The sequence below is a fragment of the Hippoglossus hippoglossus genome, chromosome 4, assembly GCF_009819705.1.
Source record: "Hippoglossus hippoglossus isolate fHipHip1 chromosome 4, fHipHip1.pri, whole genome shotgun sequence".
Taxonomy (NCBI): Eukaryota; Metazoa; Chordata; class Actinopteri; order Pleuronectiformes; family Pleuronectidae; genus Hippoglossus; species Hippoglossus hippoglossus.
The window spans coordinates 3,959,658-3,987,559 of record NC_047154.1 but is presented as its reverse complement, the minus strand read 5'-3'; the positions used below and the strand labels follow the sequence as shown (position 1 = coordinate 3,987,559).

The window sequence follows — 27,902 nt, the reverse complement described above, 5'->3', positions numbered from 1 at the left end:
TTTCGAGTATAAGGAATTACTGCTTCCACTAAAATATCAATATGTATATAAAATTATAATCTCTATATAATCGAAAAGTTTTCTTATCGATAGAAAGTTTTTGTTAGCTATGATGAAAGCCAGGTTTCAGAAATTACACTGATGGTTGAAGGTTAAGCAGAAGAACAAACAATGTCAGAATATGCTGTCTCAACATAATGCAGCATCTTCAATGTCACTTTGATGAAGAGAGATTCTCTCTGATTCAGGCTCAGAGCATCAGCACACTAACGACAGCCCGTGTACACTGCTTAAAAAAGGTTTATGTTAATGTTGGGCCGATAAGAAAAGGAGATATTAACTGCATTGAAAAGCTTCAGTGTATATATCCAATATAACAGTGGCAATGCTCCTTTCAACTTTTGTCCTACTGGCAAAAAATGTATACAAATTGAAATATTTAATAAGAAAAAGATTTCTAGAATGTTACAAGAAAGGTGCATATTTTAAATGTTATAATGATAACGGTAAAGGTTTCTCTACCTTTACAAAATGGTTTGTCATAATAACACATAACACTTTAATTGCAACATATATATATAAAACAATATATATATAAACAATGGCACTCCCAGACCAGCTTCTTATTGCTCATATTGACATGCTGTGGCTTTTGCCACTGTTGTAGAAGTGTATAAGGCAAAATACTGCATTAAAATATCCTATAATAAAGTTTTTACAAATATATTCAGTATCATTAATATATACCATTATTAAGTAGTCCAGATAAATAATTAATCATCATATATTTCCATACGGAGTTGCAGATTAATCTATAACAATAAGTAGTATAAATGCTGTGCAAACTTTTGGACATTCCATACAATCCTACTCAAAATCTGGGTACTCATGAGACATGCTTATTTGTTTTTTGTGACCCGTACCCCGAAACCTCCACCATCCCCATCCCTGAGCGGGGCACACTGTTCTGCAGAAGGTGCCTCTGTAGATGCTTGATCCAATCCTCCTGGATGGACAGGGGACCCTGGAAGACGAGGTCACAGAATCTGCAAATGTAAAGTAAGAGAAAAAAATAGTTCCTTAATGCACAACTATTTTCTTCCAGAGCAAAATGTATGTGTTTATCTGTTGTGGCAACAGCTCTGCACATGTTCATGGAGTAACCCGGGTCATGAGATATGCACTGCAACCTTTTCAGTTAAAACCAGTGTACTAGTCAGAAAAGGGGTTAACTGGCATCTGAGCACCACAATATAACCTGAAGAAGAGGAGCTGTTGTCTAAAGATCATACTGTCTTTCACTGTCAAGCCAATTGAGTGGTCTTTAAAGTGGCTTTAGACTTGAGTAGTAGTAGTACACTTGAGTAGTTGCTCTAAAGAACACTGACAGCACTGCACTGTGTAAGGAGTTGTTGCTTTTGGGACATTTCAGATATTCCATGTGACCATATTTGAGGTGAATATGAGGAACAAAATCTGGGAGAGGATCAACACAATGGCTGTGTCCCAGGTTGAAATGACATACCTTTTAGCGAAGGAGTACCTTTCATCGTGTATGAGAAGACAAGCTGGTATGTCCTTCAGAGAAAGTCTGTCAAGCCAGTAGGATGGGGCCATAACTTAAGCAAAATATTCTAATAGTAAGGCCAGGGTGAGACAGTGAATGTGGTGGGGTAGGGCTTTTGGTTCACTCAGGGTGACAGGAGGTTGACCCTGAACCAATGGTGGCTGATCAGGAGAAGAGGAAATAATTCATTGACAGAGACCCCACAGGGGTATTAGCTCCTGCCCCTTATGTGAGATGTGGCTGGGTATATACAAAAGGACCCGGAGGCCTGTTGCAGGTGGTGGTGATGGAAGACAGCTCAAAGACCAAGAAAGGTGTTAGTTAGGGCAATTTGGGCCTGCTTATAAGCAACCAAGAACAAGTAGGAAGGGCAAGCAGAAGAGGGGGTGTGGTTGTGTTCACACCTGGCTCGTCAACCCATGCAACATGGAAATCAATTTCCCAAGCCTGCAATCCTAGGGTATTGAACTACAGACCAATTTCTTAGTCGCCAATGATCGTGCTCGTGACTAACTCAGAGATCGGTGCTTCAGCGTTTGAAAAGCAGATAATCATATAGGCACGTCATAGTAAAAATCTTTTAAAACAGCTTAGACAATAACCGTGTGTGCATGGTCAGACCTGTAGCACTTATGTCCACATCCTAGATGAGCAAAGAGAGGGTCCTTCTCAGTGACCACATTTCTTGGAGTTTGTTGATCCCAAACTGTGCTTCGTCGCTTCAGAATACTTTCCAGAATTCATGTTGTGTGTCATATTTACTGTTCAGTTTACTGTCACATAACGGTCTCCTATGGGCAAATAGGGAGTGGAAGAGATACTCCTACAACCACGTCCATCTACTTACACAGGTAGAGGACGTGCAGGAGCTTTTTGTTTGAGTGGGGGCTTCAGTTTCAGTGTAACCCTGGAATTGGTTGCCAAGGACCCACATAAACCTGTTTTGGTGGACCCGAGGCTGTCAACAAGGTGATGGCACTTGCCAAAAGTAGAATGTAGTTACAGGCTCTCGCTGTCAATTGTAACAAATTGAAGTCTGCCAGAAGGTGGCAGTCCTGTGACTGACTTATCCTGAAAGGTCCATACTGACATTCAGCTAATTGGACTTCCTCTATTCCATACACAAGTTGTTTGTTTAAGTCAAAGCTTGTGGGCCTTCCCCTGTCAAAGGCATGGCTTTCCTACTTGATTAAGTATGTGTCATTGGACGCAAGACAAATGGCATACTGTCCCCATTATGGGTATTGTGTCATATTGGTTGCAAGGTGCTTGTGTTGCTCGTCAGTGGAGGTTCTGTTATACCTAAACTGTTTTTGACTAGTGGGCTGTTGTAAGCCTAGATCATACTTCACTGTGGACACAGACATGGTCAAACGTACATGCAGATATGCACACACACATTGGGGGTCTGCATAAGCAGGCACCTTCCACGCATGCACACTACACAATTATACATGATGCTGACTTCATGACAGTAAGAAGAGCTTATTTGTTTGTTGTATTTCACTGCACGGGCGTTTCTAGCATAAGCACTGTCTTTACTTGAAGTGCGTATATTCCACGATGTCAAAACATTTTAGGCTGCAAATGGAAAAACTGCTAAGAGGTCCACGTGGACTTTTCCAGATCTGGGCAGGTGATGAAGTTAACATCCTGTGGACCCCTTGCCACCATGCAGACACAGAAACCATATATTTTATGCTCTTCCAGATCAACCCGTGTCCCCGGAGGCTGGTGAGATACTAGTCCTGTAACTATATCTCGGTAGATTTTCCTCACTTTACTCTCCACTCAGAGAAGCTTCTTTACATATGTAACCTTCCACTCTATGTACCTGCAGGTGAGTGTGTATATCTGAGCATTCAAGGAGGGTAAAATCTTCTTCTTTAACCCAGGCCTTGGTCTTGGCTTCTTCTGTTTATAATCATAGCCTAAAAATACAAAACAGGACACTTTGTTATTAACATATTATGTTATTACTGACAAACTATAAATACATATCCCGAATCCAACAACATTTTCAGGTCAACATAACATTTTCAATGGAGATATTTAGTATGTTAGGGAGACAAACTAATTCATTCATTCACTACCAATACAGCATTCATTGTAAACATTCATTCACACATCCATGATCATCTTTTATACACTTAAACCACAATTTGTGATTACAGAGGACAGGAAACACATATCACCACATTTTGCCTTTATCCGGAATCTACCTGGTTCTTCAAAAACAGCAATCCTCTTCCTGCATGCAAAGGCTTGAAGCTGGCCAGACAGACTGACAGCAGTGGGGAGGCTGCTGTTACACTGACCACACATCTTGTTTGAATCACATTCTCCTGAAAGACAGAACAATGAAAAGCTATTTTCTATTTTTCCATTTGCTTAATTTTTATTATAATGGAACTATTGATTGGATGACGTTCACTTCGAAAACAGTTTATCTTACACTTGTGCCTAATGGTTTAGGATGATCAAAAGTTAGATTGCATTGAAGGAGAACAGCACTGCGGGATAGTGTTTGAGTTCATGCAGTCATTTTATTATCAACCAAAACTGTTACTCCCAGTGTGATCGAGAGTCTTCTTTCACCTGGTTTCATTCCAAACATCGGATTTGCACTTTCCTGTTTGAAAAGTAACTTTAACACAATCTTATGTCTTCAGGGGTACTAGTGTTACATACAGCACCTCATGAGAGTCACAAACCACAAACCACACACACACACACACACACACACACACACACACACACACACACACACACACACACACACACACACACACACACACAGGTCTGTTATTCCTATATGACAGAAAATTGATGCTTCTGCCTGGTAATAAATCAGATCTGTGATTTTTAAGTAGTTATCCCAAAAGAATCAAAATTAAACAACAACCTGATTTTACTTTATAGTCATGATACAGTGTGAACAACTCGATAATGAAAATGTGTTGTCATTAACAGCCTAATGTTAGACTAATGTTGCATTCAAAAATCAGTTTTCTCTCCCAGTTCCTGACTGAAAGTTTGATTTGGATATAGATTAATCGAAATCGTGCAAACATGGATGATGAGCTTCCAACTTAACATCAAGGGCATCCTCATGATTTTTTAATATCAACTTCAAAAACACGTTGGTGACAATTAATCTAAAATATGTGTGTTTTTTCCCCACAAATCAAATAATTATGAACTATTGTTTAAGCTGCTTCTTCCTGCAGTGCAAAGGTTTCTGGACTGAGATACTGTAAATAAATAGATATAAAATATTGATTAAACAAACGCTATTCCCTTTGCAATACATAGTGTGCGCTACAATCAAACAAAGCTCAAAATGCTTCCTTACTGTTAATAAGGGGAAACAAATGTTTGATTCTACCTGCCCTTATTTTTGCATCGTCAAGTTTTGAAACTGCCAAATTTGCAAGCTCAGTTTTCTTTGACTGATAGATGCCAGGGACTCATGTCCCAAAAATAGTGTTGTTGACTTAAACGCATTACATATACTGGACCTGCCACAATTAAGCACCAGAGATGAGAAAAGAATAGTATGCCATTAAATAACTCTAATATAACTGCTGAAACTAAAGGTATAACGTCCCATCAAGCAATGCAGACATTAAGAACAACAGTTGTGATCATATCCTGAGGGCTCACATGCACTTTCCTTTTAATTAGATTAACCTGTTTTATAATGGTAATGGATATTTGTTTCTTTTAAACACCTAAAATATGCAGCTTTAAAAATATGACTACAATGAGAGAAAAGGGTTAAATAAAAATGTTAAGGAGCATATTATACATACACGGTGCCAGTGGTACAATATTTTAGTAATATTCCAAATAAAGCAAATAAAAAGTGCAAGTACCCAGAACCAAAGACCCATATTATTTGAGAGGTATGGGTGCATTTGCTAAGAATAAATAGTGATACCTTACACATTACACAGGTAGATAGAACCAAAATCATGTTTTGCATATTTCTATAGAAATAACATACCAATAATTCAATTGAGTAATATTGCTAAAATATACCACTCATCACATTCCAATTGTTTAAGATTAATTTTATACTTTACTTCCTAAACAGTAAAAGTCAGGGACTTGGAACTTGCCTAAGATGTTTTGGACGTATGCAAGTTACTGTATATGTATAGTACTACTGATATACTAAGCAAAACCTGCTCAGCCATGAAACTGCTATAACGCTCAAAGTATCGGACTACATACCGTGAGTCCAGCTCGTCTCCTCTTTGCAATCTTTGGTCATACCACAGATCTTCCTGGCACCACAGACCTCGTGGTTTCTTGCTGTAAGTTCCATACTTCCCTGTCTTGTCTTGAGTAGTTCAACTAAAGTGCTTGAGGAGGCCTGGATGCCTCTTTGCGTTTCTGCCTGGAGCTTCTCCCCCTCTTGAAAGGCTTTGGCTTCTTGTTTTGGTACAAATCTATCTCCTTTGGCATGTGGACTCCTTATCTCATACTTGATCTTCACTGGTAGTGCAGTACGCATCAAGACCAGGCTGCTGCTGCTGATGAACTTCGGAGAAGCCGAGGGTCGTGGGGGGATCTGGCCCTCGTTGAGGACCCGGAGTATGTTCTGATGTTCCTTTTTGTCCTGTAGCAGATCATTCAGGATGCACAGTGGGGACTTACTGGTGCTGGTAACACATCGGCCTATTCGTTTAAGGTGTCCCCTCACATGGTTGGAGAGGCCAGTCTTAGTGTCAAACCAACTCCAGCACAGCGGACATGTGTGCTCTCCTTGGGTTTCTGCCTTAACAGCTGCAATAGAGAATAAAGTTTGTCACAGTGATTGATGAAACACCAAAACACCAAGCTAGTGTGTGAAGCAGTGTTAACTTTTTGGGGATTTTGTTGCAATGCAGAAGCTCATGCAATAAAACCTGCCCCAAACAGGCAGTACACAGAGCTGCAACTCTACAACTCTGAAATAGAAGCCTTAAGACTTTGGTCTTATGTAGTGTTGAAATACGACAAAGAAGATGAGCTAGTTGTGAATGGGCCTTTTTTAATACCACAAAATAATCCAATGTCAAATGCTCCTTAACCTTGGATGTAACACTGGGTTGTGTTTGTTAATGTGCTAATATGCTGCCCTGGTACCATGCTATTTTAAACTTTTAAATTAAAGTTTAAACTATTCCTAAACTTTTTTCTTTTTTAAACCACCAAGAGGTTGTTTCATTCCTGTTAGTCTGTCAGGATTACACAAACACTGCTTAACCAATCTTTCTTGAACCTTCCTGAAACTTGGTGGTGGGATATGGGCCAATGTACACAGAATTTTGGAGCAGGTTCGATTAAGGAGGAGGATCCAGGATTATTATTTTTCAGTTTCTTAAACATAACGAAATATTATATCTTTTTTAATTTCTCAAGACATAATGCAAGATCGGGGGGGGGGGGGGGGGGGGGGGGGACAGGCATATGCAGAGTGTTACTATCTATGAACAGGGGAAATTTAGTGTGTGGATCCAGATAATGATCTGGATGCATCTTATCTCAATACATGTATATGCTAAATTGTGATTAAGTGGCGAATCAGCCTTGGCAGGTATGAGGTGTGCATACTCTCTGAGTGCCCCTCTAGCTGGGCCACTCTTCAGATGTAGGGTATTACTTTTCCTACACTTTGGTGCAGGGAGAGATCAAAGGTTTCAAGGGCCTGTAATATAAATACTTTGGTTGCTAAGATATGACTGAACAGTTGCTGTTTGGGGATAACAGGCCATTTACATCTCCATTGTTTAAAAAAGAAAAAAAAAAAACGTTTGTCCTGCGAGTCTATGAGAATAACTGAAACTCTTACCTTTTCTCATTTTCCTCGTGCCAGTACGGATCCTCCTGCGAGTCCGTGGCTGATGGTCCCGCAGCGCTACTTGCTCTGGTGAAACCATGTGCCGAGCATTATAGCTCAAGCCAACTCGATGAAGATGCCCTCGCACATGATTAGACAGACCCACTCCAGACTCAAACATGGCGGGGCAGTATGGACAGGGCCTGTGTTCTACCACTTGCGAGGGGAAAACATCAAACCCATCACTCTCAGACGTACGAGGTGATCCTGGGGAATCATCACCCACTGTAGTTTCGATATACTCCTCCTTGATTATGAGCTGCTCTATGTCACTGCAGTCTTCATCTCCATCACCTTCATCCTTGAGGATATGGGGGCTTTGGTCTTTGGCTGAAAACCTCTGCCTCTTTTTGAAATACTTCCGAGCATACGGGTTCCTTTCATTCTCGGTGCTTTCCAAGAAGCTGCCTGTAGCTTTTCTGGTGTCATCACAGAAGTTATGGCCGCCCTCACAGCCCTTTTCCAACTCCCTAACTGCAGAATGTTTCTTATGCCTCTGGCTAAGCCTTGGCAATATACTACCATTCATTTTGTCAATACTGTTATGCTTAGGTGTTGACATTTTTCTCATTGATGGAGAGTTTTGGTTTGCTTGCTTGCTTGGTAGGCTCCTGCTTTCCGGGTCGCTCTTGCTACCCTCAAAGAACATCTGGTCTAATTTAAGATTTCTAGCTGACAGTAAAAAATCAGCAGTTGCAGGACAGTTTGCCTGCTTTGAGCTGCCAAATGCCCTGTGGCCATTTTGTTCAGCGTCTTCTTCCACACAGGTGAGATCAGTTGCCACATGTAATTTTCCTGCCGGTTGCAGGAGTAATTTCCCATGTTTGCTGATCCTCCACAAAGACGGTGACAGTGTGTTTTTGGTGCAGCCAACAGGCCACTTGAACTGAGGAGAACCTTTGTCGGTAGATTTCTGAATGTAAATGTCCCTTTTTCCAGTGGAACAATGGGCAAAATGGGCAGTTTCTCCAAAAGCAGATTTGAACAGATTTGCTTTACACAGAACAATTTTGGCCTGGTCATCCAGAATTTTACAGCGTGATCGCAGGTTCTCCATCTTCGAATGTCTCTCTGAATCTACTTGGTCTCTGCTGGTGAAAAAACCCATTTTACACTCAAACTGAACATGGTCTGCTTCCTCTGCATCATTAGTAGGAGTCATTTTCCGGCACTGAGGCTGGTGTGTGTTAAGATGTGCGACATGTGAGTGCAGTTCGAGTGCCTGCTGTGTGAGTGTAATGTAGTTACACTCCTCACAAAAGTAGTAGTGCTTCAGATTATCGCCTGCTTTGGCGTGCTGGACAAAGATTTCCGGGCAATTACAACCAAATACACAGTGAGAGCACTGCACTGTGGTGCCTCTGTCTTCCAATTCTGGATTTTTGAGACCTTTGATTTCCCCCATAAGTTTTTCCAGCCTGTCTTGGTGAATAATGATGTGCTTCATGAGGGAGTTCCTATCACAGAACAAACGCCCACACTCCCTGCATATAAAGGCCTGTGAAACATTCTCACTCTTCACCTGATTATGCTTGCCTAAATGATACATCATATGTCTATGGAAATGTCTTTTTTCCATGAAATTAACATTGCATATTGTGCATGAAAAGAAGAATGGATCTTGTTCAAGTTGCTCTGCCTTCAACTGTTCCACTTTTTGATGAAAACTGACTTCATCTTCAGGGTCATTTTCCTCATTAGAGCCTTCCTGTGCTACACCAGAAATACGCTGCTCAGAGTCTAACACTGTGTTCCTTGACAGATCTCGGAAAGGTATGACAGAATATTTAATACCTGATTGTGTAGCCAAAGAATCATCTTTGTTGGCAATGTCAACATTTTCAACATCATTACCAGGGCAGGAAAGTCTGTACGAGTGATTTAAACTGTTGTTGACCTTTTCTAGGGAGCCTGCCATGGATTTTACATGTGTATTGTGCTGCTTTTCTCTTTGGTGCGTCACTCTGGTCTCCAGCCTTCTGCCACTGTGCAAGAAGCACTCTCTTGTTGAATCCCATCTGATTACTTCAAAATCACCATTATCATCAGAGGAGCTTTGTGACCATTCAGCACTGTGTCGAGATCCCGCTTCTATTGTCTGTTTTATCCGAGGTTTGCTAATGTGCATTTGCTCTGCACTGTCACCTGACAGTGTGGAATAGGCCAGTTTAGACTCATTCTCCTCCAAGTGAGACAGTGGCGTGTTGACACCTGGCAGTGTGGCCAGTGTTTTTACAGCGGGCCCCGCTGTGTTCTTCCAAGCGTCTGATTGAAGCTCACTAGGTGGTGGTAACACCTCGGGGCGCGTGTCCTTCTCCACTTGCCACGCGGCATCCAGGACATTGTTGGATAAAACAGTGCCTTTGTTCAGGACACAGTGTACCTCTGAGGTGGGGTGTGAACCAGGTCCATTAACAAGTGCTCCTGAAGGCAATGAATTGCCTGCATGGGGAACAGCGGGGACACTGCTGTATACAAATGGATTCGGCTGGGTTCCATTTAAAGGGTTTTCGTGTTCCTCTGAGGACAGACCTGCAGCATTGTTTTTCAGACAGAATGTGTGACTCTGCAATGGCTCCTGAGTATGACCCAGGCTGTCAGACACTATTTCCACCTCTTTGTCCTCTTGTGCATTTGGCTTCATAGCAGACATAGTAGCATTAATTTCTGAAATACAAAAGAATATCACAAAATTATTACAAGCTCTCCATTTTTGTAATAATTTCAAGCAGGCTAAGCATATTGTCCTTCATCGAATGCAGTTTTCAATCATCTGAGGACAATTTTGAAAACGGAAAAGTGTAGAAAATAAAACAGTGATGCACAACAGGTAAAATCTAGTTATTTTTTTGTTATTCACACTGACAATCTGGTTATGTTAAAAATCAGTTTTTTTCGGGCTATTCCCACTGCTCCGTAAAATGAGAGCGGTATTATTCTGTGCCGCATTATGATTTTCCAACACCCTCTTTTGTCACCACTATTCACAACAAACCCTGCTGTTAGCCCTGAATACCCTGGTGAGGATGCTTAATTATGTGAGCGTACCTCCGGGATGCAACCTTCCTGCCTCTCCACCTAAAGTTCTCAGTCGTCTGCTAAAATTGACCAATTTCCATGGGAACAAAGTACACCTCCAATGAGATCACATTGCGTCTTATCACTCTGGGATGGTGCCAACACAGATCCCAGCATGAGACTGTTGTTGCTTGAATCCTGACAAATTGGCAGGCACACAATCTGTCTAAAACACAAACACAGACCTACACAAAGAAAACATGCACCTTTGCACACACACAAAGGCAGACTAATTATTTTGTATTTGTTTAATTTCATATTTATTTGGACAAACATATAAAATGAATGGTTTTGAGTGATTAAATAGGATCATGTTCATCATACAGTTCAGCGTGTGTATAATAAATCTTGATTGCACTGCTGTCCAAAGCTTTTCCAGTTTAAAATGTATGCTCAGTGGATTTGACATCCAGGGAGGGTCGCTCTCTACAGGAAGTTGCGTTGCTAACGAAGTGTTAAATTCAGTGCTAATGAGTGGCTTCACTGTTACCACCTCTGAGGTAAAGCCTTCCAAGCTCCATATTCTCTCCATCTGTTGTGGTGTTAAAGGTTGGAAGGGGGGAACAGACGCTCTATATTTAAAGCGAACTTCACTGTTACCCAAAAACGGCAGGGTGTCAAAACCATCAAAATATCTTGGTTCAAAATGTGCAAGCCTCGTTAGCAGCCAACTCACACAACTTGCTTCTATATATAATCAGCAGAGACATTTTTTAAGAATGTATTTGCTTCTATATACTAAATAAGTCCACGCTAAAAGGCAGATTTTACCTTACCTGAAGATGTTTACAGGGATTACGAGCTTTCATACAGTTAAGCTGTACACATGGATCAATGTGCTGTGTGCTTCTGCTAACCTCGTCTCGTATTGTGCCCAAGACGCTAGCCTTGTTTTTCAATGAGATTTAGGTGGAGCATCATCATTGATGTGTTCTGTTAGACAAACCTTTTTTTTGTTGTTTTTTTGTACATTTATGTACTGAGCACTTTTCATTTAAGTTTTTTGCAGGGATGAAAATAAATCTGTAGGGCAAATTGTAATATTGTGCATGCTATAGATAAACCTCTCGATATCAGCGTAAATCTAATAATGTGCCCTGGTTGAACATGATATTAAAAAACAACCAGCATCACTATGTGTTCACTTTATTAAGACTTGTGACAATAATCATAAAATATGTTTTCTTAACACAAGCAAAGAAAGATTGATTTTAAATAATGAATGAATTATTAATAAAAACAAGGTTAGTGCTTATGTTTTAATGAATTGCATTGTATAGATAACTGTTTCTAATATTTTGACAACCATGAGCCCAGTATGTAAACTTGTTGGACAAAACCTATGAAGCAATGAAGCCCAGTGCCGTATAATAGTGCCTACAAAAATAATAAGCTTTTGTAGGCACAGAAGTTACTACAAGGCTGTTGTATTGAATGGCATTATATTGAAGAGGTGTATCTTATAAACTGGAAACTCTACAGGCATATCAATAAAAGCTCTGATTTGTGCTTTACTAACAGCAGAAAATGAAATCCACTCGTATCGAGGAGTTAAAAACGATCTCCTGCAGCTCTGATAGGTGGTGGGTTGGGAAGCATGCCATGTACTCACATCAGTATGGCTCTGAGACTGAATCACAACCACAGCACATGTCATGCCCTATTCTCTTTCATCTTCCTGTTATTCTGCACTGTGAAAAATCTAATTCATGAAAACGCCATGACATTGCCAGAGTTAATTTATTTCAATAGGTAACTGTGCACGCTGTCAATTAAATATGACTTCCTTTAAGGTGATTTTACTATAAAAGCAGGTGAGTCCATAACCTGCTTCCATCACAGGGACACCGACTGAGTGCAGAGGTCAAGCATTATTCTGAGACCTGTCAATATCATTTTCTGATTAACATTTAAAGAATCATCTACGCTACAAGACTTTGTAAACAGATAAACTTTGGATTTTGGACTATTGGACAAAACAAGAAATTCAACTTGAGCCCTTCTGACATTTTTACAGAATATTATTAAAGCCTGACCGATTTATCAGTTGGCCAATAAAATCTGCGAATATGGGTCTTCCGAGACAGGTATTGATGTGCATTTAATTGAACGTTTTAAAAGTATGTTTATTTTCTTAATTTAAGTTTTATATATCTGGTTGTATTTGTGTTTTCACAGATACAGTATATAGGCATTATAGCATATATATCCGATATCTTGGTATATACCGATATTGGGGGATTATATGTCGTTTGCTAATATTGCATCAGCCCCTGAAACTCCATATTAGTCGGGCTCTCAATATTATTTATTGAGAATAATCTACACAGTGATCTGTGCTGAAAATAAAAGTCCTGTTGGCCATTAAATAAACTGTTTATTCACTGTGACTTGTTTAATCATATTTAATGTCACAAACTGAAATACAAAAACTTTTCTTCTTGCACGACAACCAACTGATTGAGCAGGAAGAGTTTGGTGCTGTAGGCTTGTAAGGCTGTGACTGTCTAAGCAAATTCATTCTTCCTGTTCAACTGAAGACCCGGGCTGGCAGCACAGTGGAGACGGCGCTAAAGACCAACTGGGACCAGTCAGCCAAACCATTTCAACTGCTGGAGCTGTCTGTATGGATCAGCAGCCAACCTCCTATTCCTCTGCCATCGCCTTTGCTGGAGAAATGTCTAAACAAGGGGGGGCCGGGGTCCCTCAAGTACTGCACTACACAACTTCCTCAGCTAATGGGATCTATTGATTTATTTGACACAATGTGAATTTATGAAGCTGCCTCTTTAGTGTGAGAGTATCAAAGCATGGCTCAAAACAAACAGACAGAGATTCAGCTTGACACTCCAGTAATCCCAAGGTGAGTATGTTCTCTCAGCAAAGGTGCCACAGTGAAAAACACACACACACACACACACACACACACACACACACACACACACACACACACACACACACACACACACACACACACACACACACACACACACACACACACACACACACACACACACACACACACACACACACACACAGAGTTCTTCTAGTGCTATCTTAGCCCTGCAGTTACCCATAGTATCAAAAAGAAAGAAAAGCAGGAAGAACTGAATTGTCATTTCCTCAAATCTCGAATTACAAATCTCACTTTCCTACTTGCTAATAAAGAAAGTGAAACTGAAAAAAACAACACTCCTTCATAAAACAAACTAAATTTCTCTAATTTTCACAGGAGAAAATAAAGAGAAAGGCTTCACACTGTGTCTTTGTCTGGATTACATAGTCTTTTATCCCACTGAATTCTTGTCACCCAAAGGTCATTTCCATAATAATGGTCTCCATTCTCCCAAATGGGATTTTGGCTGTGATTATGTATGCCAGCGTCTTGTGCAGACACTATCAGCCCTGTCATCCTGAATTGCACAAATGTAATTACACAAAGCCTTTGATAACTAAACAATGTAATTTCATGCCTGAGTGAAAATTTATGCTGGAGTCGTATGACTCAAATTACACACTAAAGGAAAATATATGAGTGCCAGAGGTGGCATGTTGCAAAGATGTAATACTCTTTATACTGAGAACAAATTAAACACTATCAACAAGAATATCAGTGTGCATTCAAGTGATTCACAGCTAGGATATGTCTTTGAAGAGGGAACATAAAGGAATAGTTTGACATTTGTGGGAAATACTCAGATGTAAAGAACGATGCCACTCTCACGTCTACCCGTAAAATCTAAGGCTACAGCCGGCAGCCGGTTAGTTTGGCTTAGCATAAGGATGGAAACTGGAGGAAACAGCAAACCTGCCTCTATTCTGCAAAAAACAACTCTCCCATTTAAAATTGTGATATAACTACATAAACGTATTAAAAACTCTGTTAAGGGTCTCTGCACTTGCACTTAATTGCTAAAGTAAAGGTAAACCTCATTCAAAATCCCTTTGAAATTTATAACTTCACTAATAACAAAACTCCAAACACGGCACACACCCTACTCAACAGTATGTTGTGTGGTTCACTCCATATGTCCTAAAATATTGTTTTATTTAATATTTCTGTTTTTAGCAGCCTTTAACAGAGAACACCTTCAATGAGTAACCCCCACAACCAGGAGCTTCAGTAGTATATTTAAAAAGTATTTATATTTAAACTTCACCCAAACTTAGTTGAAACGTGTGTGATTCTTTTTATAAGAAGGTCACTATTTATTATTTATATGAGCTCACTAAATACTCACTATTCACAGCTTGACAATACAGGTGCTTTTATGCTGGTTAGGATTCACAAAGTAATTGTTGTTTACCTCTGATGTTTTTATTTAATAGATTATTTATTATGTCTGAGAGTAGGTATTAAACCCCTGTAACACAGTCTGTTTTTCACCAAGTCCAATGAACTAAATGCTGAATGAGAAATTTGTGTTGCATGACAGAAGCTAGTGGAGCAGTCGTGACTTTAAGACGTCTCTAACTTTTAGGAAGTAGCTGTCAAGCTTACAATAGCTTCATAGAAAGACTGGATGCCGGGGTAAACAGCTAACATAGCTATGTCCAAACACAATCCACCTACCAGCAGCTGGGGAGGAGGATGTATTGGTTCTTGTTTCCTACCAACACAAAGTGTGGGCTACACTAGTTGCAGAAGGTGTATTTTGATACCTTGCGGTAAAGCCAGCCCAGTGTTTTTCTTGGTGCTTATCTAACCAGCTGCTGACTCCAAGTTCATATTTAGTGGACTGATATGAGACTGGTATCAATGAACATTATCCTCAAATGTCAAACTTAACTTCACCATAGAAAATAATGTAACAGACAGGACAAGGCTTACATAGTCTGCATCTCACAAACCAAAAAAAGACCTGTTCTTTGGCCAAGGTACAACACAGGAAAAGATAAGAAAAAAAAATTGCCCACAACAAACTTCTCCCTGCCCCCCTCTGCTGAAAAAGGGGAATGAGTGAAATGGCTGTGAAGGTAGATTTACTGATGAAAAAAGGTGAAGCGAGAACATTCGGAGTGATAAAAGGGGACAGGGAGCGAGTGACAGTTGGGTTAAGACAGAAGTCATGTTCAATAGCAGGTAGAAACATCAAACAGCGAGTTCACAGGAAACCCATGCAGCCATGTCTTGAAGGAGGATTTTCTGTTGTGTGGAGTAGATTATATCTGTTCAAGCTGCTGACACGGCCTCATTTGCTGCCCGTGGTGTTGGAGGGGGATTAAACGATATAAACTTTAAAGCTTTAAACAATACCTTTCAAAATTAAATGGATTAAGGGAGGGATGTCTGATAGGGATTTCCCAAGGCTTTGTTAGTTTTAAACTCTACTCCTTTTAAAAGGAGGGAAGGGGAAGAAAAAAAAACAGCAGTTAGAAATTTCTCAGGCATGTGACCGTTTTAATGAGGCTGCTCTCACATTGAGGAGGGCAGTGGGCACAAGAGGGCTGCCAAGCAGATGGCTCTCATAAACATCATATCTGCTCTGTTTAGATACATGACTTCTCATCCCCCAACACTGAGAGGAAAACAAACCCGACCATCACCACAAGCACTACCCACTTGCCCGCTTTTGGCAAGCTGTGCCGGCTCGTTGAAATGGCACATTTCCATTTCCCCCATTTCTCCTTCATAACAATATGCATGAGCTGCGCAATTGATATACATAACCTCTAATCTGTTATAAGTATGCAGAGAAGATGCAGTGATTGCGGTGGTGGGTATTTTTGTTTAGCGGCAGTTAGGATGTTGACTTTTATTAAATGTTATTATTACCATATAACTGAGAGTATATAAATATTAAGCAGGACAGAAGTAGTTGCTATGATTAGGCAGATGCTTTCCACTTCAGTTGAGACGGGGAAAAAATATCAAATATATAAATAAATAACAAACTTTGCCGCAGACATGTGACCATTCACATGAAAGCAGTCGGTGTCAAACTGCTCTCCAAATTGAGGACAGGCTCCACATTGCCGAGAAGACATCAGTGAGTTTAAGATACAGAGGCATGTCAAGCATTGCAGGTATTAGGATGAAATCTCTCATTATCTTTCTTTAGAACATAATATGAGTGCACCACGGCAGGAACGAGAGGGGGAGAACGCAGGGAACAGGGGCCTCATAGTCACTGATGGCAACCAAAGTGAGTCCTCGCTAGTCACCTTGAATTCTATAATTAGACCAGGACAAACAACTCCGAGCAGAAACTGGATCAAGTGTCGTTGGCAGCATCTGATTGGGTTAGAAGACCAAGAAGTGGCTAAAATAAGCACCGCTACGATCGCATGGGGTCAAAGAGATGACATGAACCGCAGAGCCCGAAGTGAACGAGGAAAGAAAATGCCGAAACTGTGGCTGTCAAGAAGTCACGAGGACTTCTGAGGCCAACAACAGCCTATTTATTTAAGTCTATGAGAAGAAAGTGGACAGCTGGAGCGCAGTAGCCTTGACAGCAGTGGGAATCCCTTGTCATTTCCCAAGGTCCACACACACACGCACGCACACACGCACGCACACACACACACACAGGCCCATGTAAGACGATTATTCAGTACTGCTTGTCAATTGTACCTTTTCAACCTGGATCAATGAGTCATCTTGCACCAGGGGCCTGTATCAGCGGCAGTCATTAACATGCGAGTGCCACTCTATCAGCTCCAGCTCCAAATAAATCAAAGGGTCGGCCACAGAAGAAAAGGGGCTAATATTTCCTCAATAACCCCAGAGAGACACCATGGAGGGATGCAAATTGCCTCCCAGGAGAGCCCGGGGAATGTGAAGGAGAAACTCGCTGGGAGGCAACGGGAAGCTAATGAGTATAATGGTAAATGTATACAAGGAGAGGGAGGAAAACCCTCTCTATTCATACCAATTAATACAATCTTATCAATGGAGGTGTACTGTAAAAAGGAGGACCCGTGTCTAACCCCCTGCCCTCCTCCCCGTTTCCACCTTGCGAGCATCTGTATTATTCAACACGGGCCCGGCTACGGTCATTAGGCCTGTGGGAGGCTGGGCCAAGCCTGGGGAGTTAAGGAGATTTTAAAAACCACTCACTCCTCACATCAAAACAAATTGGGCCAAATCAAAGGGGCTCAAAAATGTCCTTTCTTTGAGGGGCGAGGGAGGGAACTGCCAGGCCTGAAGAGCCCTCTTTCTGCAGCGTCAATGTACAAACACGTGTACAAATAAAAGATAGCAGTAGATGTCGAAGAAGTTTGGTCATGTAGTGCTGCGTTTGTGGAAAAAGGATTACTGATAATAGTAATGAGGTGATAAGTTCTATATATATATATACAGGCCTAATTACCTATAAAATGACGACATTGATACCTTGATTTACGGTGCTTAGCAACTAACCTTTGAGATCTTTTCCTATTATCTTATCTTATTAGCCAATTAACAGGATTTGTTTTCTCTTGTTAGAAAGGAATAGTCACTTCACTGACAATTAAGAACATAAATGAACCTCTCTTCCAACGGGACAATAAATAGATTTGATTTTATGTTTGTTTCTCCTTTTTTTGAGCCGACCCTAAAATCATAAACTTTGGAGTGTCAAAACAGGAAAAAAATCTTAAATATATACAATATATTAACCTTTTTCATGAGTAGTTGTTTTAGGAGAATAATAAATAAAACATACCAAAATTAAACCTTGAATGACCCCTGTGGAATTTTCTCGTAAACAAACAAAGTTTTTCTTGCATGCAATGTGTACAACAAAAACCAAAATGGGGCCCACACATAAAAACACTGCTCCACAGCGCTACTAGTGGTCACAACCTCCACAGTGTTCCTTTAAGTTACCTGTGACTCGATAAGGCCTTACCACTGAAGAAAAACTGAGCAGGATGTAGTTTAGGGAAGCATTTGCACTATCTGAAAGGGTAGTTCAGATCTGAAAGGGTAGTTCAAATGCTATTTCTTCTTTATATGTTTCAAAAGCACAAGAAATAGACAGAATGCCTCAAAGTATCATTTTGAAGGTCAGTTATTAGGGTGGGGAAATATACCTGACAGCAGCTGACTAGAGGAGGATTTGCCTCTTAGGGATCACCAAGGGGACTGAAATGAAGGTTAATCACCATATAACTTTCTACATGTATAATCCTATACTCCAGATTTCGTTGAGCATGTCTGTAAAAGCCCTCTGTCAGCATAATTGCGCCTAACCTGTGCCCCGTGTGCTCAAATCTCTAAAATATCACATCCAACTCTGAGAATAAATGGGAAATTAATGAGGAAAGTGCTGAGCTCAACCTTAGACAGGTATCACAGAAAGGGTTCGTTGTCTCGCAGCTCATGAACAATAGAAGCTCACTAATCCGAACCCTCAAAGGCAGAGATTGTTTGGACTTGTGAAATGTTCAGGGGGATAAATACAAGATGATATGAATTTGACATTCTTGCAGACTTGGGCACTTCTACCTCAGACCTGAAGTAGAACAGAAAGGTACAGATTGCTTGGGCTTGCCTGGTAATTTGGATTTAAATTGAAATATGCTGTTTGACAAATAAAACCACATTTACCTTAAAATCTAATTGTAAACTAGATTATGTGATGAAAATTAGCACTGAATAACTTGTAATATAATACTGTTAATACACATCTTTATATTCTCAACTCCCTGTATGTGTATATGGACTTTTTTACCTTTGTACATAATTTACTAGGTTTCAATCCTGTTTATAAATGTTTTATAAATGGTGAGTTATTCTTTGTGTCCTTCATTCATCCCTTCTTTTATCATCTATTCGTGGTAATGTGATTACACAGGCCACATTATCCGATGTTTCTCAATGTACCATCCACAGAGTAAGGAGCTTGTGTATCAGTGATCATATTCTGCCCCTTAGTGGCGGAAATGGTCCATAGCCCGGGTGAAACGGGATAACAAGAGGCTTGGTGTGCAGAGGGGGAGCAGCAGGCTGGATTGTGAACATCTGCAGCTTCATCTCGTGCTTTATCCAGCCTTTGATGGACCAAAAGATTTAAGTCGTCTGAGCCGGTTCCTGCATTGAAACAATTTCCTGGCCAGGCATTAATGGGCTGCCATTTAATTCACATGTGATCCTTTAACCAGAGGAAAGTCATGTCTGTGAACATGAACGTTATCCAATGTTACTAACTGGAGTGTTCCTGTTGTCAGACAGTACCCTGTACTTTAAAGATGATTGTATCTAGCTTTTCAAATAATCAGGTTGCATCAAAGAATCAGAACTGGAGAATCTCTAGATATACATCCAAAATATCAGTTTCTGAAAATCCTTCTCAGCAGTGCTGCCCTCACAAAGTAAGAGAGCAGAAGCTTCCTCGTGTCTGTTTGTTACAGGAGCAGCAGTGAATGTTTGCTTATATGAACTCAAATTAGGACAAATACAAATAGAGTGAATGAATGGTGAATGCACCTACACAGTGAATGTGTTAAATCTAATTTTAAAAGATGACTAATGACTAAATTAACTGTAATTAAGCCTATTCAAAAAAAAATTTAAACTCGCTCATAAAAAATACGGATTAAAAGTATGGGAACTTTGTGAGATGTAACAAATAAGATAGTAAGTTAGTTAGTTATTTCATCCATTCCATGCTGTGTAAAACTAAATGTCATATGTCAAATAATTAACTGATTATCGAAACACAAAAGTGGTTATTAATGCTCTGTAACATTTGTAAAGCAGTGAAGGGCAGGTCCTTGATAATTTAGGCAGAATATCCTACAGTACCAATTAAAAACAAAAATTGGAAATTGACTTCTAGAGAATGACAGCTTCTTTTGTTTTCTGGTCAGTTGTTTAGAGAGAAGGACCAGTATGGGGTTGTCAATGAAGTTGGAGACAACAAAGCAGAATAACTGTTTGGTCGGTATTTCACTATAAACAAGACAGAAAAACCTCCTGAATGGAAAAAAATAACACAGATGAACTCTGAGCAACACCTGAGCCACTCATTTAATAATCCTGCAATGATGTTACAATTCCAACAATAACATTCTTAAGATTTTAAGGAAATTAGACAAAGACAGTCGCAGCGTAAACACTAGTTGCGTGTCAGTGACTCTGTTTCACACTGGAAAATAATCAACAGCCAGCTTGTCACTCCCTACAACCTGCCAAGCGTAAGAGTGGAGGCACTGACACATGTAACTGACATCTCAGATTTAATTTGACTGGTAATCACACCCAGCTATAGTTTCAGAGCATTTCACACATCTGAGCTACAGTTTCAGGTGTTAAGTCGGTAAGGAGACATACAACTGTGCCTCTGAACGATAACACCTCATTTATGCTCTGCCATTATGATTAGAATAATGATAATATCACAGGATTATTTCTTAATTTTCAATAATAACAAAACCAACACTCATTTTGAGCTCAGACAGTTTCATTTCAGTTCAGTGGATATTTAAATCAAGTTATACATGTGCATCAGTTCACTGCATGTCACCTCCTTGGGATTGTGACTGAGTCATAAAGCATGAGCTGATAATATCACTTCTAATAAGACAATATTCTACTAATACCACCTCTATTTGACAAAGTGGATGAGAATAATCATGTGGTATGTTTCACAAGATAAAAGAAGAAAAATAAACACTACCCCGCTAACAGTCCAGTTGCAGTTCACATTCACGTCTATCCACATGCACTGATATAATTTGATTTGACTCTGTTAAGCTCCGTTGTTCTTGTTCTGCTGTACGTTTACTGTAATAGTCTGTAAGATTGTTCATAGAGACAAAGGGAAAGAGCCAAATGCCTTTGGATTGTGTTTACCTATTGGTCTATGTTTGACCAATAGAGCTGATTATGATAGAACACAGAGTTGTGGCCATGAGGTGAGACCTGCTTCAAATATGGATGTTGCTGCAAAAAGGCTACAAATTCAAGAACTTAAGATATGTCGTCACCCAGGCAGCAAAGGAGATCTATACAATCATCACAGTTTCAATGCCAGCACCCAAGATTAGTATTAATATTTTAGTATTTGGTATTAACATGGTCACAACCTCTCTTTCTGGCCTTGGGTTATTGATGAATAATGGCCAGAAAGGGGTTTTGCAGAGTTTTAATGTTACAGTGAAACCAACCTTTGACCTTTTGAATTTAAAATGCCAGCAATTTATACTGTTTTCCTATGTTTTTGACATTTTTTTCATAATCAGCTGATGAATTCTTGAGGTATGGCCAAAAACATATTTAGTGAGGGTGCAGTGACCTTTGAACATCAAATTCAAATCAGTTCATTCTTGAGTCCAAGTGTAAGTTTGAATTAATTTTGGGGGAAAATCCCTTCAGGCGTTCCTGAGATATCGTGTTCACAAGAATGGGCCCGACAGATGGACAGATAACCCCGAAACATAATACCTGGCCACATACAAAGAATCACTCGACGTGTGGGCCTACGTACCAGTGTGTGTTGAAGCACAGATTCCACCACATGACTCTTCAAAAACACACCTGTAACAGAGACAAATATTGAGTTCATGTTCTGAAACTTTGTTAATAAAGCTGATAAGCAGCACACTAGATGGGAGACAACTCAAGTGAGATTTCAGTAAGATTCTGTGACTCCATCCGACACAACCTGCCTCAGGGAATCTGTCCCTCCGACGTCAACCTTTGCTTTCAGATTCATAACTGAAAGCCGTTGACATTATTTCCCTGAACAACACACAAGGACTCAAGGAAATGCGGTTCTATCAGGGTCGGATTAAGTGCTGGAATGATTGACAAGACTGTATCCCTCGTGTTCTGTTGGCATTGGCTTTACTTCTTAATTGTTTGGAGTCCCACAGATACCACTGCTGCATGTGTACAAATAATAATGATAGTAACAAGTGCAAAAATCACATCAATTCTTTTAAGGCTCATAAACCCCCAGATTAGAATACTTTTCAATTTAAAGCAAGTGACCAAACAAAATATTACCATAAACCATTGTTATTGTACCAAAGACACGGTGAAGTTACTTAGTTACAAGAGATGCCAAACTTCCTGTTAGCACTCATACGAGCTAACTGCCGAACAAACAGTAATATGATATTTTCTATAAATATGATTATAAGTATGTCTTCAAATGCAACTGGTTTCTCAAAGACTATACATGAGGGTAAGACTATACATGAGGGTAAGACTATACATGAGGGTAAGCAACAACTGGGATAATCACTTCATCGTTGAGAAAAAAATTAATGTGAGAAATATGCTGTTATGAACAAAAAAACCCCAGAACATTTGAGTATTGGAAAAGATTTATGTATTTAATATGTAAATAAATTAGTAAATAGACAGAAAGTTCATTTTATTAATCGTTTAAGTCGTATTTTAAGTAAAACTGTCCCAAACTCTGGGTTTGCCGTTTTTCTCTGTCCTATGCAACTGTAACCTGGGTTTTGGACAAATCAAGCATTTATCATCTTGGCCTCCGTGAAATTGAACAACTGGCTGTTTTCTGACAGTTTCACACAATAATGAAAACAAATGTTTAGTTGCAGCCCTAAAGGGAACTGACAGTTGTTTTTCATGTTGTGATGGAGAACAGAAAACTGAACAGCTTCATACGTTAATCACCAAGAGAAATAACTGTGATAGTTATTAATTTCATGTTGATGCAAATCTATGAAAACACGCCGCCCTTATTTCCTCACCTCTGATATATGTGTGCAGACCTCGATGTTCTTGGTAGATCCACCTGATTACTAAAATATCTCATCTCTGCAGCTGTTCCTCAGCTGAGTTGCTAATTCAGGCCAGTACTCCCATTTAAGTAGTCCCAGGTGCCTCCATTTATAGCTGTGTAAGCAGCTAGCCAGGCCAAAAGAGAACACATAACTGTTAGCTATGCTGAGCATTCAGGGACTTCAGGCATCTTGGTTAAAATATTTGACCTTGTCAAGTGACATATAATCAATTTGTGGATAACATGCCTCAACCATCTGATTTATTTACTCGAGCAGTTGACTCCTTTACTCCAGGTGGTATACTAATGCAGTAAAACCTACTTGGCTGTTAAGATGACACTGACTTCTTCCTATGGCCATCTAAGCTTGTCCTTACATACCTGCAGGGAGTGATGGGCTTACTGATGAAGGTCTCCACTTTGATTTTACTATACCTCAACCCCTGAGCTGATAACAACAAGGATATCATCCACACTCACTGCTCTGCAGCAGAAGCACTGCAGCATCCTAATTTGACCACATACACTAATTTTACCACATACTACTTTGTTTGCTCTGCTCTCAATTCTTTTGTTTAATGACTGATAGTTGTCTCAGGAAATCACATATTCCAAAGAGTATAGAGGGGAGCAGCCTTGTGTTTTACTGGATGTTGATATAATCATTCTAAAAAGGACAATTATATCATGGATGATGGATGGATAAAGCAACTTAGCCTCAGTGAAAATGTGTCATCACCAGTTCAGTATTGTTTACTACCAGTAATTATGTGAAATGCTGCATCTTAACCAGTTCGTAATGAATACTGCTCGCAAGGCATAGCCACAGTTACATGTATCTATTGGAGTACAATGGAGTCATTATTCTGATTTTAATTTGTGTTAATTTTTGATTAAAATTTAGTTTTACATATTTTTTCATACATCAAAAATATATAAGGTAACCTGAATTGATTCACACAGCCACGCTACAATTATATGCACAAGTGGCAAAGATCCAGGCTCAAGCAGCTTGTGAGTATTTAGATACCACATGCAATCATTTGTTGGCAAACTGGACTTCCAACAATTGGTCCCTGTATTGTTTGCTTTCAGTTTTGTTCAGTATCCATAATATTTCCATATTATTTGGTATATATTCCATATTATATATAATGCGTTATTTTAAGGTGGTTAGCCATAGTGCTAACCTTAGAGTCAAATCAAAGAAAAAACCTCAAACCTACATTAGATCATTTTGTTGTTTTATGTTGTAGCATATGAAACCAGACACAGTGTAGAGCTCCCATAGGATTAGCTAAAGTGATTAGCCTTAAAGGTCCAATGTGTGGGATATCATGGGATTTATTGGCAGATATGAAATTTAATATCCACAATTTTACTTTCATTAGTGTATTTAATTATGGTTTCATTACCTTAGAATGAGCCCTTTCTATCTACAGAAGGGGCCCTGACACAGAATGGCAAAACACTGAGAGAGCCTTTTGTCTATTTATGTTACCTGAAGGCTATCAGAGTTTCTCCTGCACACTTGGAAGGGGAGGGTGAGGTGAGCAGGGGTATTAAGTCGGTTGTGATATGCAACCTCACAGCTAAATGCTACACACTGAACCTTTAATAATAGATTCTATGTAAATGTGACAGCCAGCAATTTGCAGCCTTTCTGCCAACAGTATGTTGATGTGTGTACGTGAAATCATGAATACAATACAATACAATACAATACACACAATCTTCTTGTAAAAATAAATTAAAATTTCCAAAACTTCCTTTATTACTACTATATTATAGCCAACTAAATTAATTTGTACGTGTGTACGCAGACATTGAAATAAAATGTAAAATGTATTATTAACAGGGAATGAGTAGAGACTTAATTCAGTAGGAAGGAGAACTAGCTGGTGTTGCAGATTGTTTGAACTAATAAGAACAATAATAAAGTTGTTCATCTTAACAGGTACAGTTTATACTCACCCAAGCAGTGCTGGGAGCAGGTCTCACCAGGCAACCCATGTGTAAACACATGCATGGGTGGAGCGTAGATGTGCAGTTCTACAAACGTTACAGACAAAAAGAGTCAGAATTATAACTTCACTCCTAACTTTTGTCTGAAGTGCCTCTCAGTGGAAGTTCAAAAACTGCCATTGGAACCCATTGCTGGGAGTGGGAGCTAACACACACCTATCACCACTCTAAGTACAGGTGTGAACAGCATCCCATCACGCCAGACCACAACCAGTCTGGGCCACATGTGTCCACATTCTTTTAGCAGTGTGAAAATGAATGTGTCCAGTGTTGAGGAATTTTTTATCATCCTCACTCATAACTGTATATGCCACTATATATTATGTATATTGTATATTGCATATTATATCTGTACAGGATAATAGTGCCTGTCTAATTCCACAGATACTCCCTTCTCTCTTTAAGCAGTACCCAAGGTCAGGTATAGATAAAGGACCAACCAACAGTACATTGACGTGTCTACGTTTAGCGACTTTAGTATCTCACTCAGATGCCTCAGACAGAGAAGCACCAACTTCAACTGTTTTGAGTATTTCACCAGTGGCAAGATGCAAGGACACAATGTGATTTAGTAATGCATACTTTAGGCTTAACTGTCCAATAGGATGCGAACATGTAACATAGAGAGTGACAGCAATTCTAGCCCTTCATGGATGTGCTGTTGGAATGGGTGACGCAAGTAGAGGGAGCTATATGGTGATGCTGTGGGAGACATCTTCAGACTTGGGGGTGACAATTGCTCATGTTACTCTGTTAGCGTTTGTATATTGTTTCACCTTCTGGTCTCCTTGATGCATCAAGTCCACGTTAAAACCTTCTGCATGAGACATCAGCTGCTGCCTGAGTTCTCCTTTCACCAGCTTCCAGAAAACTTCCATAACATCCAGGACCACATTGAAGGACCGCCTACTCAACTAACTGTGTAAGCGGACATACGTACACATACCGGCATCATTTAAACTGCAGCAACAGGCATAAACAACAGAAGCGATTTGCTCTGCCTTGAACGCGTCGTCTATGTTATGTTATTTTCTTTTTACTCAACTTGCTGCTAACCTCCTCACATTACGTCTTTTTGCGAACGATCACGAGACCCCACGCGGGGTCACATTTTAATGCCAGGTGTGAACACACACACTCAGAGACTTCCACTTGTGATCAGATCACAAAAAGCCACATGCTAATACCAGGTGTGTACAGCATGATAGATTTGAATATGACCAAAGCTTTACAGATTCCCACTCACATGAGCTTACTGGTTGGTGGTGGTACACCCACCTGTGACTTCTCCATCTAGGGACATCCCAGTCTACGTAAGCACTGGTCCCTGCAAGGTCCAAGACAGTTTGTGAGACTAGGTCGCATTATGAGACACGTTCAACCCCGACGTCTTATAAATTTGGTCAAATGTGATATTAAAACCAGCATTAATGTATATAGCCATGGGACAGTCATATGATTGAATTCACTGCTCATGAAACACATGCAAGTGAGCAGTATCTCTTTAAAATGTGTTCAGATGCTCGTCATGGTTTGCTGTCCTTGCTCTGTGCTCCTCAGTCCAGCTGGTTTTAAACTGCACTGGGCTTTTACCAACTTCCCAACAGCCTGGCTGTAATGATGTCATCACACACTGCAGTCACCTCACCATCACAACCACAGACTGTCTCTCCAGAGACCCCCCAGCTCTGTGCTTCTGAGGACAGAGGGGAGAAGTTCACTGGGCATCACACACACATTCCTTGTGACCAGAGCAGAACGCAGCTCGTTACCAGGGAGCTGCCTCCGCGAGCTGCAGCGCAGAACTTCCCGTTGCATCACTGACTCCCTATGAGGGAAAGTTAATGGAGGTGCACCTCTGACGTCACTGCAGTGTTTTTCACCACATCGACCTCCGCCGGCGACGCTTCCCCTGGCTAATGACCGGGCCTGACTGCGGTGGTATCCATGCGCACACCAAACCGCACGTAACACCTACCTCGGGACGAAGGACAGCCATGTTGTGAAGTTTGTCTTTTTCTCTCCGCTCAGCCTCCTCTCCGTGTCAGCCTGACGCCATCTTGCTCGGGAAGCCGGGCAGGTTGCATCCTGGTCCGGGGGAGAGGGGATGTCCACGGCGGAGGGAGACACACGAGCATCACCCGGTGTGCACCGCCCTCCTCTCCCTGCCTCACACACGGAGCCGCTCGGTGCAGGAGCCACACTCCACTATTATTAAATATGTCAACAAATGAGAAAACAGTGGCTAAAACTGCTACTTCTGAAGTTTGTATTCGAGGCACATGACTTTGAACTGCATGCTGCATTGCATTAGTTAAGTGAGGCACAGATTCAATCCAATATAAAGTGGGTTAAACAAAATGCAGATAAGTCCAGTGGCACTCAGCTCACACCTCCACTATCAGCCCCCTTTCCTTTATCAAGATCTCTAAATATTTCTTTAGAAATCCACAGAAAAGTCCTGCAGTGTAAAAGAAAGAGGATCTTCCCCTGATCTGGAACAGCACCACATGATATTGGCTTTGTGGTGTCGATTTCTGTGGAATAAAAAGAATAAAGTGAACGCTGGTTTTCTCTGAGATTTAATTCCAACGCCCGCAGAAAGACTCAACACATTGTGTACATGAGACGTGACAGTGAGCAGCAGAGTAAA

At 40.3% G+C, this 27,902-nt stretch overlaps 1 protein-coding gene across 3 annotated transcripts; it reads right to left on the bottom strand.

Annotated features, from left to right (window-relative positions):
* Nucleotides 1-527: 527 nt before the first annotated feature.
* Nucleotides 528-27,472, bottom strand: znf644b (zinc finger protein 644b). 3 transcript variants are annotated; one of them, XM_034583632.1, is made up of 8 exons: nucleotides 27,228-27,472; nucleotides 25,199-25,276; nucleotides 21,953-22,002; nucleotides 7,410-10,124; nucleotides 5,807-6,361; nucleotides 3,790-3,912; nucleotides 3,402-3,498; nucleotides 528-1,046 (listed from the first exon to the last, which is right to left on the bottom strand). In XM_034583632.1, the coding sequence occupies exons 4-8, from the start codon at nucleotides 10,108-10,110 to the stop codon at nucleotides 887-889; spliced, it is 3,636 nt and encodes a 1,211-aa protein (XP_034439523.1). In that variant the 5' UTR covers nucleotides 10,111-10,124; nucleotides 21,953-22,002; nucleotides 25,199-25,276; nucleotides 27,228-27,472; the 3' UTR covers nucleotides 528-886. The 3 variants fall into 3 exon arrangements, with proteins under 3 accessions (XP_034439523.1, XP_034439522.1, XP_034439521.1); XM_034583631.1 differs by lacking the exon at nucleotides 25,199-25,276; XM_034583630.1 differs by lacking the exons at nucleotides 21,953-22,002; nucleotides 25,199-25,276 and having other exon boundaries at nucleotides 27,228-27,471.
* Between the last annotated feature and the right edge of the window lie 430 nt (nucleotides 27,473-27,902).